Raw genomic sequence first — 18,420 nt, 5'->3', positions numbered from 1 at the left:
TCTTGAATATGAAATAGTTTTTTTTAATCACCCCTTTGTTTGTCTTTTCCTGATCATGATACCTGGTAGGTAGGTTCTAAAAATGATGAGTACGCGCTTTAAAATTTTACCAAAACAGGACAGTTTTATACAGACGAAATACTTTGACATTCGCCAACTACGGTGTTCCGTTGGGGCCATCGCAGTTTTGCGTTGCCGTCCTAGGGGCGAAATCGCGAAAACGCAATATTTTTACGCGAAAACGCGATACTTTCACACGAAAACACGAAGCAAAAATATTGCGTTTTCGTGTTGTTAATATCGTGTTTTCGCGTTTTCGCCCTTGATCTAACATCGTCTTTTCGTGTTTTCGCCTTCGTGGTTAGTAGGGCGAAAACGCGAAAACATGATATTGATAGCGCGAAAACGCGATATTTTTGCTTCGTGTTTTCGTGTGAAAGTATCGCGTTTTCGCGTTTTCGCCCTGCTGACCGCGAAGGCGAAAATACGAAAACACGACATTTTAATATCGCACTTTAGCCTTCCGGTTTTGCATGCGTAAACATGGAAAACGAAGTGGACTCACATGTCCGAGAGTATTTTTCAGCCGGTTTTTCATTAACTGAAACACTGACCTTGCTAGAAATTAAACAAAATGTTATTCTTAGGTAAGTTATACGTCTAGGTGATCAAGGTGTGATTGAACTACATGCATATATCACGTACTTTGTAAGTTGTTTACATGTTGTATACATTTACGGTTCATGTAAAGTCTTTTGAAACCCACCCCTCGGGTGAATTTTTGTTTTAGTTGTTTACGTCACATAGGCCTTGGTCTATCATAAAGAATACACCAAATTGTTCATAATAAGCAGAAGAAACTTTTAAGATATTCCCTTACGGACAACACATTTTGTCTTATATCACATGTGCTTTGACTGTTAGATATCAAACTTCTTTTTCAAAAGTATTTTGTCATCACTTCTATTATCATTGTGCTTCTCACATATTTGTCCAGGTACTCCAGGAGTTAAAAGTGTTACAAACCATGTACATATAAAATGCAAACATTGCAAAATGAAAGTGAAAGTAGAGCTGTCAAATTGACAAAAACTGCAGTATTTCAACAAATATAAACCATGTACATATAAAAGTGCAAACATTGCAAAACACACACAAATCATGCAGTTGTTGCATTTGTTGTCATTGCTGACATTACTGTTAAATAAACGTCGGTATACCATGAAAATAACTCGACTCGTCAGTAATTGAATTAAAGATCGTGAGATCAAACCCACACTATGTATTATCATACTCTATTCACCTGTTTGTTGATGTTTTTACTAGCGCTGCGCATTGACATTCTTTTATTATTCTAGCTATCGGCAACTTAAACGGCATTGTAAAAGACTTGGTCTAAAGAGGCGGCCAAACTGGAATCGTGCTGTCGTTCAAGCAGCTATTTTGGTAAATATCTATATCAGTTCATTTTCACAAATTTTTAAATAGGAATTTAAGTCTTGTTGCTTGAGATGCAAGGAACTGACTGATAATGATACACGAAATATGAATATTCCTGAGATAGCTGAAAAAGACCTTCTTTAGAGTTGGTATCCCATTGGTGTTCTGATAGAGATATAGCTCCAAATGTATGTGTTACGAGACAAGCAGCTCAGTACAAAACAAAAGATAGACCCAGAGTAATATGGCTCTATTCATGTCAATTTTACGTCTGAGATACGAAACGTTTTGTATCACAATTACGTCTGAGATACGAAACGTTGAAATGTATCACAATAGGAATATAATGTACTGGCATATATAGCAACTTCGAGATATGCGATGACCTGAGACTAGCGCAATGAATAGATGTTGTTGTTAGTTTGTCTGGTCGATAAAGATTCTTGAAAGCTACAAGGTAGTTTGTTGGGCTTGTTTATTCCTCTTAGTAAGGTTTCTAGCTAGCTAGTAGTTACCATGTAGATAACTATTTAATCTGTTGACTGCCCTGGATGTTGACTGAAGGATTGACGATGATGATCGGGTTTATATATAACGTCTGTCTAGGTTATTTTACCCTTTTGTATAGAAGCCAAAGTGTGCCCACATCTCTGATTGGTTAAATGTTGAAGCCAAATGGGCACATGTTGCGAGAGCATATTGCCAATGATTACCAATCTGATGCCAATTAAAATATCTATTCGCTGGCCAATGAGGTCCGAGGTGAACAGATACCGTTTTGATTTTTGGCGCAAATTCGCTATCGTTATCCAAACTTGTGATAATCAGTACTAACACTGCAACTGTCCATTAAGATGGCATAGAGACTCGAGAAATTCTTTTTTAACCTGAAGGTCAGGGTACAGGTGGAAATCTCGGTTGTCGGGCCATGGCTAGTGATTGCGAAAAAAGTATGGAATAATGTTAGGGAGGTTTGTATTGCTGCTCTGTACCATGTAACACTGAAACATTGTGACTTAGTTATTGGCATTTTCAAATTTCTGCTTAACATACTTAACATGCTATATTTATATCTTAAATGCGCCAGAAGGTTGCATCAGTTTATTGTTTCACATTTTGTTGTCAGTGAAACTCGTTAGCTAGAACTCTAGCTATTTTTTCTTTAAAGTGTCTTTTGGAGTGATGTTACTAATGAGTGAAAGTACTAAATATTTTCTTATTATTTGTTATGAAAATTGTGATTGTGTTTTCATGTTACTGTTGGTTATACAGTGTGTCCCAGAATACATATCCACTTAAAAATAAATTACAGATAAGCATGATTGGTCTCAAATGAAAGGAAATGGATGTAAGTTTTACAACTATACAAACAGAATTATATCATTAAGTATCACACTATCTGATGATGACGCCATTAATGAAACAATATTTATGTTGGTTTTTTTTTGTGTGTTTTTTTTCAACCCCACTTTTCTTTCAACTTTTTCTTTAGTGAGTTTGTTTAGAATACATTACAAACTGTTCATCAATATACATGTATACGAAAAGAAAATCTTAGAATAAATTATGATACGTACTAGTACTTACTAATAGATAAACTACGTTAAACCTCATAAAAGACAATACGTGAGATAAAGAATATGAGAAAAGGACCGGAATGCACTGTTTTAATAATGATTTCATCCATATTTATTACCATACTACTGTAAGTCTAAAAAGCCTTTCTTTTTTGACCAGTCATGCAAACTAGTATGTGAAATTTATTTTAGCAAAGTTAATATCATTGTGAAGTGGAAATTTATTCTGGGACACCCACTACTAATAGTTATGATATCGTTATTCAAATATTTTAGATATACTAAGTGCAAAACTGTATAATTGTAATTACATGTACTATGCGATACATTATAGATGAATAAATATGTTTAAACCAAATATTTTAGACATAAGGTACTGCAATATCAAAACATCATAGATCCCGAAGGTGTTCAGGCCAGACTGTCAAACAGGCTTTCAAGAAGAGAATACTTTAACAGAGGTCCGAATTTTCTAATTCACATTGACGGTTACGACAAGATAAAGAAGTATGGGTTTGGAATCCACGGAGCCATTTGTGGGTATGAGTTTTTCAAGTCATTTCATTGTCAGTTAACTGTCATTGTTAGTCTATAACTTTGGCCGATATCTGTCTTTAACAACAAAATCCTTCAAGACCATCTTTGAATTAGGACCAATATGTTTTGATTAACTGAAACATTTTCAGCCCAAATAAGAAATAAATTGAACCAGCTTACTGTTTAGGCCATGTTTTGAGAGAGCAGATGTTGCCTTAATAGCGAGGATACACTTTGATCAAATGAATGTATTAAATGCTAATTGTTATCAATTTTTACATTTTATTATTTATATTACTGATAATTTTACATAAACTCTATGAACATTTCCCCCTTTTGATTGTTCAGTTGCTATAGATTTTGATCGTATGTCCGATAAATTGATTATAGAAATGATGATGAAAACTTTTTAAAACCTCCGTAATTGTAAACGTGTGAGTACTAGTTTAAACATTTTGAAGAATAACTGAAGTAATGGTGAAAATGCACGTTTTATGCATTTGTTTTCGAAAATTAAGCTTTTGTTTTGCAAATCTATCAATGAGCTACCTGCAATGATAATTCTAAATCTTTCAAAAACGTGCAGAAAAATATATCGAGAAATATCCTCAATGTTTTCATGTAAACGCCAACGCAAGTAGGACTCAAACTAAATACAGACAAGTTTTCATTGATGATAATAATTAAATGTATTAGACTAGGCATATTAAATGTAATTAATTAATATCGTAAATTGATTTCCTTAGAATCATAGATGCCAAACAAGTTCAAGTTTTCCATGAATAATTTTTTGTTTCCTGTTTCCTTACCTACCCTAAAATTTTGGCAATATTGTTTTTAACTTTTGAGAAAAAAAGTTGCAGAATTGCACTTTTTATGCTTTAAACATTGTCAGTGATGTTAGAAATCAACTGCGTGACCCCCTTATTTGTATTTATTTTTGGACAACAAAAAATCTGAATAGTATCACTTAGTCCTAAAAAAATAATAATAAATAATTTCCGTTTGAGCATGTTACCAGACACAAAGAATATTTAGGCCTTATAAAAATGGGTTCAATTTTGAAATACATGTAAATACAATAAACCGCAAGAAACTCATGTTTAGAATACACGTATGTCTGATACTTTTTTAATATAGTTCTACTCAGTTAATATCCTTTTTGCAGCTTTTCGAGACGGATTCTTTGGCTGAAAGTTGCACATTCCAATAATAATCCGAATATCATTGCTGCCTATTTTCTAGAGTTCGTAAAAGAAATAGGAGGTGAGCAAGTTACTAATTACAATAGTAATGACCAATCATTTTCACTGTGATGTGGTGTAAGGTTATTTCTGTACTGTGCGTGGTTATTGCTTACTGCACGTATGTTATACATGTATGCACTGTCACACCCTTTATAGCTCCCTTCGGATATAGCTCCGCAGGGAGTTATATTCGGAGCACCGTTTCGTATATAGCTTCCTTGCTAAAACAAGAACTATAAACGGAACACCTGTAGCTTTGTTCCGTATATAGCTCCACGTGTTTTTGTGTAATTATTCCCCGAGGAGCTGTATCCGAAGGGAGCCATATAGGGTGTGACAATGCACAGCTTCTTGTGACAAGTACTGATGCCTAGTAAAAAGTAGTTCAACTTTGAATATACCGGGTTTATCCCGTTAAAAAATTTAAAGCGTATTTCTGACAATCATAGCATCTTTATTTGATTCCAAATTACATCCAAAGGATGTTCATGTGCTGCACAAAATAGTCCCATTTCATGAACACTGCGGATGAATTATCAATGAACAAGCAGTTCTTATTCAACCTGTATCCATTCACACTGACCATTTAGATTATATAAGATCTATCAATGATAAAGTATTCCAGCCCGTGGTTACATCACAAGCTGGGTCAGGCAGAGTTCGTCTTTGATATGAGGCATATTAAATTTGCATTTGTTTCTCATTCATGTATATTCATAGACTGGCATTTAAACAAAAAATAAATCTACCAAAACCCCGCAACCATCAGACATTTCAAGGCTTTGATTTACTTTACAGATTCTACTAACTGTATTGTACTACCTCTGTGTGTTGAGATCAATGATCCGTAAGGACCAGAAAACTATACCAAAATCAAGCCTTGGATATCAGTGTAGGTTACTTGTACATTCCGCGTTATAAAGTATAGATATAGCCAATAGTTGTGAATTCTTTTTAACGTTTATTATATAAGGGGTTCCACGGTGTATCAGGATGGATGCGGGTACGGAAAATGTTGTTGTCGAGGATATGCAAAAAGCATTCAGATGGTATCACGGTGACGATATGGCTGGTGAACGAAGTGTTATCGTTGGTAGCTCGCATACAAACCAGGTTAGTAAAAGTGTCCGAATGCAATACGTTATTGTTCTTTGAATTTGAGCTGCACGCGTCACAATACATTTTACACCCTCTCCCTGGATCGAATAATCAGGGGCATATTGTTTTGGTTCTGTCATTCCGCCAGTCCGTCTGTGTCACAAAATTTTCACATTGCTCATAAAATGAAAACGCTTCCACCTAGGGTATTCAAACTTCATATGTAGATGAGCCTTGTTTATCTCCACATCCGTCAACTGTCTTGACCCTTTACAAGGTTAAAGGTAAAGGTCACCGTGACCCCTGATAGTGAAACTTTAATCTGACCCATAAAACATAACTGTTTAACGAAAAGGTTGCTTGAGGGGGAATAGTGTTTTCCGGACACATCTTGTTCAATTTTGTTCATATAATATATCCTTGTCGCTACACAAACTGGTATAGCCCTTGTGGTTTTGGGCTCCCTTTAATGGAAAAATGAACAGAACTGCAACACCTTGAAGCCATGCGCGCATCGTAAGAGCCGACTTAATGGGCTTTAACAATTGAAATCTTTGAAACTGAAGATTCCAGCAGGCGGGTGGTTTTGATATCATGCCTTGCGTTTGCACGGGTTCTTTTGAAATGCGTGAGATAAGCTAAAATAATTCCTGTGAAAAGAAACTTGTCAGGTACTTGAATAATTCAGCAACTAGTACTGGTAAACTGATTAGCGATATGCTGAAAGCGGCGTTAAGTTAAACCCCATTCAAACCAGCAAACAAATAAATAGGTATAAACACTGATTGAAAAGATTTGGCGACTCCAAGTTTAAATTTGCATACACATTATTGTTTCCTTATTTTTAGAGGATAGAGTGTTGGTGGCGACAGTTACATCAAAGATGCATAGCGGCATGGAAAGATAAATTTTGTCAAATGGAAGAGCAAGGGATTTTCTCAACAGCAGACGGTATTCATGTGTAAGTTATTGTTATAAGGTTGAAGATTAGTAGCTCCACTATTAAAAGAATAAGTTGGTCTATTGGATTGGCATGTATGCTTCGTCGTCGGAGTCTCGACTTTGTTACTTTGTTAAGTTTTATATGTAAATTGGTTTGTTATTACTCACTAATGGGAATGGCTTGAAACTTCACACATTTGTTCATTGTGATGCTCTAACATGCGGTGATTAGGTTTCATAACACTGTTATGCAGTTTTACAGAATTATGCTCCTTTTTCGACGTGTTTCTGTTGACAAGACTGTTGAATAGTCAAGCGTTGCTGACCTCCGGCAGCTCTTGTTTTAAACATTGTCGGTTCCCATTGATTATTATCTTACCTATTTTTAATATTAAATGTCTGCTTAGGGCAGTGGTGAAGTGGTTAGTTCTGAATCCGTGTTAGGTTCTACTCCTGTTCTGGGTGTATGTGATTTTGGTTGTTTTTACATATTCCAGAACAATGGGTTTCTCTGAGCCATCCTGTTTCTCCCACTTCTTAAGACAACAATCGCCTGTAATACCGGTGCCAACTTGTGAAAGTTTGCTTTGCAGTCGTTGTAAAATGAATATGTTTAAGATAAACCACATGAAAGTTGGCGACGCACTAGGGTGCGCCCATCCCTACAGTAAATCATGTTTAGTCATTATGAGGACTCGCATACCTAATTTCGTCAGGCGACACCTTCTGTTTATAAGCAGAGTTATTGTCCTTGAAATAGCAAAAAGGCTGCCCATTTTGTGATTTTAGTACACCAGTCCTAGATAAAAAAAGTTCTGTTGTAGAATCATGAAACCTTTCATTTATATTCATCATGATGTGAACTTGCGCATCTTGAAATGTTTCTCCAGCCTAGCGGAATTATTTGCCCCTGAAATATTCATATTGAGCTCCTTCCTCAGACATATTTATTGTAATTACATTTATAGAATTCACGATATAAATTTTTGCATCTTCTGTATTTCTCTGGTCATGCTCTTTATTTTCATAGTTATATGTTCCTTAAATTGTCATAAATGACCGTTTCTTACTAAGGATGTCGATACACAGAAGATCGATATAATATCGATACATGCCGTTTCAAATACATATCGACACACAAGTATGGCACATGTGATACATAGGCTAACAGCTAAATGTTCGAGTCATAATTTATCTATGTTCCAATGTTTTAGATAAAGAAAGTGTAGTCAAAAACGTGTCTTCCCCACAAATCGGCACTCATAATAATCTCTAGCAAGTCACTATGTACCTTGATTGTTACTTAGTACCTTAGATATTTGTTACAATATTCCTCAATTGCTCTATGTTGAAAGAATATGTGGTCGCTGGACAGTCGACTGCGGTGGGTGCCACTGGATCCGAGCATGCTTAGAAAAAGGTTTTATGGAACAGAAAACTTATTTTGTAAATGTATGTTTTGATAGCCTTATGTCATATTCTGTGGACAATACATGGTTGCGCTGCAAAACAATTGCCAGTTTTACTTTTTGTTACTTTTTCTCAGTTATAATTGTTATCGTGTTTGATTCTTGTTGCAGAAGTTGCGTCAGATTCTGTTTTATGCAACTTATTCAGCATGAATTGGACTTAATACGGGCAGAGTGGAATACACATTATATAAGGAGGCAGACACGGGAAGGAACACCTTGTGGAAAGCCAGACATTTTATATTTGTGTCCAGAATTATATGGTAAACGAATTTTAATTATGGTCTTGCCACAATAAACCTTTTACTGAGTGAAAAGGGAACAAAAACGAACTTTTTAAGTATTTATTCTGCTCTTGTAATTGTGGTGTAAAAATGTATACCCGTGTCAACACTGCAGGAATAGGTCAAGTTAGCTTAACAATGACCCAACAAAAGTTGCGTACATACAATAAGTATAGCAAGAAAAGTGAATGGACTGTGGAATAGATGCGACTTCATACGTCAATGATTTTGATAAAAACATGCAAAACAGATGTCAGTATTTAACTGCAACTAAAGTGGAGTTAGTTGTTCTATAAAAATCAACACGTCGGATGGGATTCGAAACCTTGATGGTCAGTTTGTTTTGGTCTTTTACATTGCCAACCATATTAAAATGACTCTAGCAACTGTTCCGTGTTCAACCGAAGTTGACCGCCTATCGTAAAGATTACCTTTCCCTAGAGATCGTAACGTATTATATTCTACTTCGTACCTCCGTATTGAAACTGAAATACATGGGTAAAATAAACTGAAATTGAAGGGAATGTCATGTTCGTTAAAATGGAACACTGACATTACTTATGTGCACAGAATTGTGACAGCAGAGTGAATGTAAATTATGCCACGTGATGGTCATGTGTTGAAAAACCTATTTACCGTTGTTGACCTTATTCTAATGCTAGTAACCTTTAATGCTATCCACCTATTTTTTTTCAACCGGACAGGAACTTATGACTACAAATTCCCAGTTGATGAGGCAGACTGCGAGTGCCTGGGTGATAGCTGCGACGTTCCATCTAGCACTGGAATAGACGAAGAACTAGAAGGAAGATTTCTTCAAATGATGAAACTGGATGGAATGCGTATGCCGGATACATCAGCTGAAGCCATCGACTTGCTTACCTGGCTTATAAGCAAACTTGACTGACTGCTTGAGCAGAAATGATATTCCATTAAAGGCATTCGTTCTAAAGATTTACTGAGAGTGGGGCGGTTTCGTCGGTCTTGTTATTTCCTTAAAAGAAAAAATAAAGATGTTGATTTGTTATAAAGTTTATAAATTCAATTCAATTCCTTGTGATTCATGAAGTATAAAGTCTCAACTTCCATGTTCTTTTTTATACGACAATTGACATGTTCTCTCTAAGAAATCGTTGAAAATAGTGAAAGTTGAAAAGTATTCTGAGCAACATCTGTTGTTGTGATTTCTGGCTAACTGTTTCTTTGAAGCAAATAGCGAAACAGGCCCAACGTTAAAGTGACTTTTTGGTGCTACGTAGGAGCCTACAAAGCAAGCCTAGAAAAAAGCAACAACTTGTGTATCATAGATCTGTATTCCCTTCAAAACAACCAATTAATAGTTTTGTAAATGATAGATGAAATCTATCAACAACTGGATCGCTCACCTGAGTAATATGAGCTACATGTTTCAAATGTCAAAATGATGATAAAATATTAAGAAAGTCAGTAGGTCACATTCATGCTCAATAAAATTCAGTTTTACAATTTGTGTGCAAAACGGAGTATGTCATAAAAATTTCAAGGCTGTATCTTAAAAAACAAGAAAGTAGGTCAAGGTCACAGTCAAGTGACATCATATTAATTGGGGTCATCAGTTAATTATAATTAAACAGTCTTGGAAATAGGATCAGATGATTTTTTAAAGTATTTTTCCTATATAACTTAAATAATAACTAACTGACCCCAGGGCGGGACCTCTTTTAACCCCAGGGGCATAATTTGAACAATTTTGGTAGAGGACTACTAGACAATGCATTATAGAAGAAGAAGAAGATGAAGAATGTTTTATTTGACTTAAACTTATACAGTTTCTCGTCATACAAATACTCATAATTATAATAAATACAAAAATATACAGGTCAAAATCTAAGTAATAACTTATATAAATTCTGAGGGTGGTCCTTTAAAGCATGAACTTCTTTCTATCGTATATAAACTACAGTTTCTCGTCATACCAATACAATTCGTAATTATAATATATACAAAAAATACAGATCAAAATCTAAGTAATAAATTATATAAATTCTGAGGGTGGTCCTAAGAATGAACTTCTTTCAATCGTATATAAACTAACACAAAGAGAAAAACAAAAAATAGTAGTCACAGTAGCTAATACAATTTAAGTAATGTAGGCCTATCATTATTAACTAGATTCATTGATTAAATATTTTTACTACTAGATCGTATGCAGTAGCCAATCGAAATATCCGTACTAAAATGTATTACACAACTATAGTAATCAGTACCATATAAGGAAATCCAATAATCAGGTCGTGCGCACCTGGTGTTTGAGTGGAGCGCATGGGATCATAAACAAGCGGATGTTTTGTTTGAAGGAAAAATTGACTAAAAACTCAGGTAAGTAATTGTGAGAGGTAAATGTTTTAAATTTTTAAATTGTCTTTTTGTCTCACACTTTCATAGAAAGTGATAAAATATCATTTTGCTTCCGTCACACCAGGGTCGCGTGGTACAGTGCAACACGTGTTTATAATTATGGTAACACATATGTCAAATCCGTCATACACTGTCACCAGATTACCAATAGATGGACTAACTATGCTCCATTTAGATGTACATATATGACAGATTAGATTTACATCCATTATTATGATTTATAATTATAATGTATATATTTTTATGTACAGTCAAATTTCATTAAAACAGTGAACACACTTGTCCATAATGTCATAAAAAGAAGAAATAGATCTAGCACATTAATAATTTGTACATGCTTTCTGTTACAGAATATGATCTCCAGAGTTGTGTATTTGACTGTTTACAGTAAAGATGGATAATTATACAAGATCTTAAATGGTTTAGATCTACAAAGTTGGGATGATAAGGTAGGTAACATTATTAACCAAAAAAGTATAGTTTAATACAATAATGTGTAGATTACAATATTTTTTTTTGCTTAATTATATATATATAATATAACAATTGGCAAATAAACAGTATTTTAAATATATAAAACTAGTGCCTTATATGACCATAACCTTCTAACACGTACATGAAACATGTAGGATTCTAACTAATACTATTCATTTCTGAATAGTGAACTGTACATATATCATTATATACACTGGTATTTACATGTATCTTACACTAATAACTAGTGTGTACATACTTAAACAATCTATGTCATGTACAAAACGAACAAAACGAACAAAATAGGAAATGTTTAAAGAGTAAAACTATAATATATTTAGCACTTGGTTTCTCTGGGCAAAAGCTTCATATACATATCTACCTAAATTTCTGAGGATTCTAGGATTTTTTGATTCCATTAATTCGTTAAATTTAAATACACTAGGATTCCTAAAAAAGTATGGCTTAATATATGTCTTTCTTAATTGTTCATATGTTTTACATTTTAATATGAAATGGTATTCATCTTCAATATCTCTTTCATTACAGTTTGTGCAGTAACGGAGTTGGCGATCAATTCTATTCCGAGAATACCGGTCAGTTTCAACACGTAGTTTGTGGGATGACAGTCTTAACCTTGACAGAGCAATTCGATGTTTGACAGGCAATAAATTAAGGTAATCCTCATAATTAAATAATGTCTTAAAATTCCTATATAGAAACAATGTACCAGTATTTTGTAATAAATTATTGCTCCATGTCTGTACAAATTTATCATAGACTTTTTGCTTAAACACAATTGGAAAAGTTTTCAGGTTTGTAGTATTTGGGTTGTTCCAAACATAAGAAAATCCGTAGTTGTCTAAAAGTAACTTTATTTCATTTGCCCAATTTTTGCCATTAGATGTACCTATCATATTGAATAATTCTGTATACATTGTATTAATAATGATGTTATTGCTATTTATAATTTTACACCAAAATTTAATCATTCTTACATATCTGTTTATATACAAGGGGTATCTGCCAAGTTCTCCATATACTGCCATGTTACTTGTTGATTTTTTTACATTCAATAATTGTTTACAGAATTTTAAATGAATTCTTTCTATTTCTTTTGATTTGGAGTAACCCCATACTTCACATGAATAATTTAACGTAGACCATACAAAGGCATCAAATAATTGGCATGCTGTTTTTGGTTTCAGTTGTAGTTGTTTTATTTTTATCATTAATACATTCAGAGCTTTTAGACCTTTTCCAGCTAGATATTCCTGATTTAATGTAAAATTTCCTGTGTAATTAAAAACATTCCCAAGATAATTAAAATTATTTACTAGTTCTAGGTCAGTGCCCCCATAATTCCAGTGTTCATCATTATTAATGTTAGCCCTTTTTCTAAATATCATAACTTTAGTTTTCTCTGTATTAACAGCTAACCCCCATTTGTCACAATATAATTTCAGCAAATCTAAACTATTCTGAAGGTCTTGTGGTGTTTTACCAAAGATGACCATATCATCTGCGAACAACATCAGTATAAAGGTAATATCATCTATCGTTAAACCGCAAGTCTGATCATTTTGCAAAAATAATTCTAAATCATCTAAAAATAATGAAAACAGAACTGGTGACATTACTTCACCTTGCTTTAAACCAACAGCACATTCAAAAAATTCTGAGTATGTCTTACAACCCTGTACACAAGATTTGACTTTATGGTACATACTGCGTATAATATTAAACATTTTTCCTGTAACACCTAACTTTGCCAACTTAAACCATAACCCATTTAGATATATGCTGTCAAATGCCTTTTTTAAATCAATGAAAGCACAATACAAACGACCCTTTTCACTCAAAATTTTTTGTACAACTGCATTTAACACAAAAATTGCATCGACTGTAGATCTATTGCGTCTAAAACCAAATTGATTATCACTTAAAATATCATTATTTTCAATCCAAGAATTTATTCTAGTATTTAATACACCAGTGAATATTTTTGCAAGACGGCTAACAAGAGTAATGCCTCTGTAATTGTTTACATCGTTAACATCTTTTTTTTAAACAGCGGAACAATAATTCCCTTAGACCATTGGTCTGGAAAATAACCTGAATTCAAAACAGAATTAAACCGATCAACTAAATGCCCTCCTATGATATCAAATGATTCAATAAAATACTCATTTAACAAACAGTCTATGCCACATGCTTTGCTACGTTTTAGAGTCTTTAAAACTGACTTAATTTCACCAAGAGTAATTACAACATCAAGCTCCTCAAAAGTAGCATCATCCGGATCACATTCTCCAGCAGAGCAAAAATCATCTGCTTCCGGTACTGTTGTGCCTGATAAATCAGAATTTAAATTGGAGAAATATTCAAAAAAACTGTTCTACTTTTATGTTACTCTGTTTAGATTTCTTTTTTGAAAATAATTTCCAAAAATCTCTTGGTTTGGCATGTCTCAGCTTTTCAATCTGTTTAAGTTTATTATATTCGTATCTACGCTTCTTTTTTCTGATAAGTGTTTTGTATGCTGTTTTTTTGTTACACATAGCTATTCTATTCTGGTCAGACTTACATATATTATACTGATATAGAGCTGTTGTATATAATGACTTTGCTGCAATACACTCATCATCAAACCAGTCTGCTTTTTTACTTAACGTACAAGAATTATCATAACGAGGCTGAGTATTACTTTTCAATTCTTTGGCAAACAATGGGTCACCTACATTTCTGATGATACCTGTAAAAGCATTAACACTATTATTAACAGATTCTTTTTGACTAATATCAATATTTTGTACCACATTATTCAATTCTGGTAAAACTGAAATTAATTTCCTTCTAAAATCATCTCTTAACTGCTCATTCCAGGTAAACTGACTGCGTTTTCTACCGGGCTGTTCATCACTGTTGTTATTTGTTATAGAATTATGACAACAAATATCAAAGGAAATAGGCGCATGGTCTGACCATTCTGTAAATTTATCAATGCTAAAATTATTAACAATATCAAAGTTGTTTTCCTGTAAAAGTAAATAATCAATAACACTAGACCCTGCTGTATTTACATAGGTGAAAGTACCAGTTTGATCACCAGGCAGATGCCCATTTGCAATTCTCATAGATGTGGATTTACAGAGATCTAGGAGTCTTAAACCATTTGCATTTGTGTGAGAGTCGATTGACATTCTAGGAAGTGGCTTATCAGGTATATAAAACTCACCATCTAAATAATCTACAGGTCTGTCAAAGACAATATAATCAGGTCTTGTATTACCAACCCTTGCATTTAGATCCCCACATAGTAGTACTTTTCCCAATTCTTGAAAATTAATAATATCTGTTTCTAATAACTGAAAAAAGTCACAAATTATTACGTCATATGCTGGTGAACCTTCCACCCAAATGTATGCGCCTGCAATAAAGATATCTTCATCCTGGCCAAAGAATTCATGCTCAAGTTTTAGCCATATTACAGAGTCATGTACTGATTTTATAATTTTCACACCTTTTACGTACTCATTTTTTATATATACTGCAACACCTCCACTGCAACGTTTAGCTCTTCTATTTTGAAATTTCCTATAGAAATTCACGCATGTAAAACCAGAAATATCAAAAACACTATTTTTACTTGCCCAAGTTTCGTATAGAAATAAAATATCATTGTTTGCTATATATTTAATGAAGTCATTGTCTTCCAGTTTTGCCCTAGTCAAGCCATGTATGTTCCACGAAAGGATACGAAGATCCACCCCCGCAGAACCTCAGTGTCTTCTGCCACGATTATTGCCGCCACGATTTCCACGACCACCGCGTGCGCCTCCTCGACCAGAACGAGCACCGTTTCCACGACCACGTCCGCCAGCAGGTGTACTGGGATTGCCAACTTCAGGGTCACGTGAGGCATGTCTAGCCTGGGATATAGGAGCCTGAGCATTATGAGGCTGGGGAACCCCATCAATATACAGAGTGTCATAACTGAGCCAAGCTCTACTGCCATTGCTTATTGCCTCCTTGAGCTTTGGGATCAAAGCCCTACGTCGTTCATTTACTGCCTTCGGGAATTGCTCGTGCACATAATAGGACGAACCTTTAAGATTTCTACTGGCATTGCGAACACGCTCTCTGTCCTTGAAAGACGTAAATTTGACAATAATGTTACGGGGCTTGCGTGCTGGACCATAGGGACGGGGACTTTCGTCGGTAGAATCGTCGTCATATGTGAAATCAGCGCTATTGCAACCATCAGGCGGATATGTAGAACGATGTGCGCGTTCAATATGTATTTGATCTACCACACTTTGTTGGATACCCATGTCTTTGACCATGAAATCACGCACCTTGTTTTCTGTTACGGATTGTTTTTCATTCATAGCCTCTGGGACATTACCTATTATAAGATTATTGCGCATTGACTGTGAACGCATATAGTCCATTTCACTGTTATATTTTTCTTGAACTTCGCTCAACCTGGTTATACAGTCATTGGCCTGCCCTAAGGCAAATTGAAGTTCATCGACTTTATCCATACACGTATTTACTTTTTCATCGTTACTGACAATATTATCTTGAACATATATCCATAATTTCTTTACATCTGAGTCAATACTAGAAACCTTTGATTCCAGCGAATCCAACTTGGTTAATTTGCTCTCTACATTATCTAGCCTTTTGTCAATCCTTTTCAAATATTGCAAAATTTCATGTGATTCATTAAAACTACTGGAAGCACTGCATCCATTGCTTGTTTTGTTATTTACCTCATTCTCCATCGTACATGTACTACCTTCATCAAATGCACTACCCGTATTTCCTGACATACTTCCACATAAATCCTGTATAGAATCATCTAGTAATACATTGTTTGCTTCCCTGATAGAGCCAAATAAACTGTCCGGCGAGCCGCCATTACGCGCGTTTTTAGCGTCGGGCGTTTCACCTGAGTCACTAGAAAGTTTTCGTTTCTCCATAGTTCTTAACCATATTTCGCTTAGTTATATACCCTATCACACTTCAACACTATTTCCACGTATTTATGCACGTTTATTTATCATATAAGTCCTCATAAATCATGAAGAATATTATTTTTTCACGAGCCGATTTAAAACGACCACCATTTTTTAAAGCGACCTTGACCTTCCTCCATTATACCAACTATCAAAAGCCTAGGTCGTATGGTTTCAGACATTAGAAGATTTTTAAAGCTAGTCTATATAAAACTTAAAGCTAGTCTATATAAAACGCTCAATAGTATTCACAAAAATAGATGGAACTAAGTTTTCTTCAATTGCAAATGACATACGTTTTTAAAAAGGGGGACAACTTTTTCAGAACAAGTATTTATAACACGAAACAGTACGGCGACAGATATGCTTACTAAAGATATTGTTTGTATATCAAATATTTCTGTGATAAAATGATCTAAACCTGAACCGCCATACCGTTGTGACAAAATAAAAAAACAACAAAAAAAAAAAAAAAACACTGAAGTTGAAAAAAAGGGGGCATTCTGTTTGTGTTTGACACGGTCAATGACGGATACTTTCACTTTCAAAATTGGTTTTCCTTGTCACAATGAATATTTCAACTCCAGCTCTGAGCTAAGTTTATTTTTTGGGCAATATCAAAGGATGCATAAATATCACTAACGTGTCTCTTCTTCAGACGCCATTTTTCTTTTTGTTGTTTTTTTTTCGCGCGAATAAGACACTTTCCAATCCCAATACACTTCGACCCCAAAATTGAATTTCCTAACACATACATATAGACGTTTCGATCCCTTACAAATAGCTTTATGTTTCTATAGAATATTCAAACTTCATTTGGCATAGAAGTTCTGTTATCCAATTCCCCTATGTCTGTTATTCGGACAAAAGCCCCACTGGTCTGGAAATGGTCTAATGGACAAAAGCCCTCCTGATCAGTTTGGAAGAGTGGACAAAAGCACACACCCCGGGATTTTTAAAGTGGACAAAACACACTTCATAAAAAAGCATAATACAGTATTTGTTTGAAACAGGGTCACTCAAAACTCAGATTCATTTTTGAAAGACCCTGTTTGAAATTACACCTAATTAACACCTAAAAACACATTGATAAAACAGTTCGAATTAAAGATATAGGGGATATATCATCATCAAGGGGCTTTTGTCCACCCTAAAAATATATCAGAGGGCTTTTGTCCTCTCTTCCAAATTGATCAGGAGGCTTTTGTCCACCTAGAAAAAAACATCAGGGGGCTTTTGTCCACATGACCATTTTTGGACCAAGGGGCTTTTGTCCTACATTCGTCTGTTATGCATTCTAAAATCTAAAAGTAATAGATCTACCAGTAATATAAACCTTGACATAGAATCTACAAGGTTATCAATGACAGTGTACATTTATTAGAAAGCCTAAAATAAGTCAAAATGTGAGTAGAGGGAGATTTAGTGGAGCAATAAACCTCCACTATAAATATTTGCTTCATAGACATTTCAAAATCGAATAGACATTATAAAAATGATTTAGCATGCATTTCCACTACCGTCCAAGAACATGCTCAATTAAACCGAGTTTGCAACATTTTCGTTTTTGTCATGTTGAGCGACCTATTCTATTAGATCTGTAATGGGATAAATTATCCAAATACTTAGAAATTTATTTGAATGCATTTGGTGAACATGTATTCTTGTGCTGTGTTTCTACCTTCTTACAATTAATAATACTTAATTATCACAGAAAATTTAGATTTTTACGAAGAGATTGATTCAGTTATCGAAAAATTATATTCAAATGGCAAATGCTTCCTTTTAAGTGATTTCAATAGTCGCGTTATAAATGTAGAGGCTATCTGATATTTTATAGTACGGCCAATATATACTCAGTTCCAAAAGAAAGTGTGCACTTTTTAAGATTAAATATTTAAAAAAATTCCCCGACGTTTATGTTTCATTTT

At 34.4% G+C, this 18,420-nt stretch overlaps 1 protein-coding gene and 1 long non-coding RNA gene across 3 annotated transcripts; both read left to right on the top strand.

Moving 5' to 3' along the window:
- Positions 1-1,355: 1,355 nt before the first annotated feature.
- Positions 1,356-4,824, top strand: LOC128552698 (uncharacterized). Its single transcript, XR_008369144.1, has 3 exons — positions 1,356-1,446; positions 3,384-3,557; positions 4,723-4,824. It is a non-coding gene; the product is annotated as an uncharacterized LOC128552698 (long non-coding RNA).
- Positions 4,825-5,653: 829 nt separating this feature from the next.
- Positions 5,654-9,536, top strand: LOC123546215 (uncharacterized). Of its 2 annotated transcripts, none has more exons than XM_053533744.1 (4): positions 5,654-5,914; positions 6,748-6,860; positions 8,425-8,573; positions 9,299-9,536. In XM_053533744.1, exons 1-4 carry the CDS (start codon positions 5,795-5,797, stop codon positions 9,499-9,501), a joined length of 585 nt encoding a protein of 194 aa, XP_053389719.1. In that variant the 5' UTR covers positions 5,654-5,794; the 3' UTR covers positions 9,502-9,536. The 2 variants fall into 2 exon arrangements, with proteins under 2 accessions (XP_053389719.1, XP_053389718.1); XM_053533743.1 differs by having other exon boundaries at positions 5,676-5,914; positions 8,422-8,573; positions 9,299-9,516.
- Positions 9,537-18,420: the final 8,884 nt, after the last annotated feature.

Source organism: Mercenaria mercenaria, unplaced genomic scaffold (genome assembly GCF_021730395.1).
Source record: "Mercenaria mercenaria strain notata unplaced genomic scaffold, MADL_Memer_1 contig_3049, whole genome shotgun sequence".
Classification (NCBI taxonomy): Eukaryota; Metazoa; Mollusca; class Bivalvia; order Venerida; family Veneridae; genus Mercenaria; species Mercenaria mercenaria.
Note: the sequence above shows the minus strand (reverse complement) of the source record. Positions and strands in the feature narration are given on the sequence as shown.

Coding starts and splice junctions, on each gene's coding strand:
- LOC123546215 (XM_053533743.1), top strand. CDS start 5,795: ATGGATGCGGGTACGGAAAATGTTGTTGTCGAGGATATGCAAAAAGCA. Junction 5,915..6,747: donor GTAGCTCGCATACAAACCAG/GTTAGTAAAAGT, acceptor CCTTATTTTTAG/AGGATAGAGTGTTGGTGGCG. Junction 8,574..9,298: donor TTTGTGTCCAGAATTATATG/GTAAACGAATTT, acceptor TCAACCGGACAG/GAACTTATGACTACAAATTC.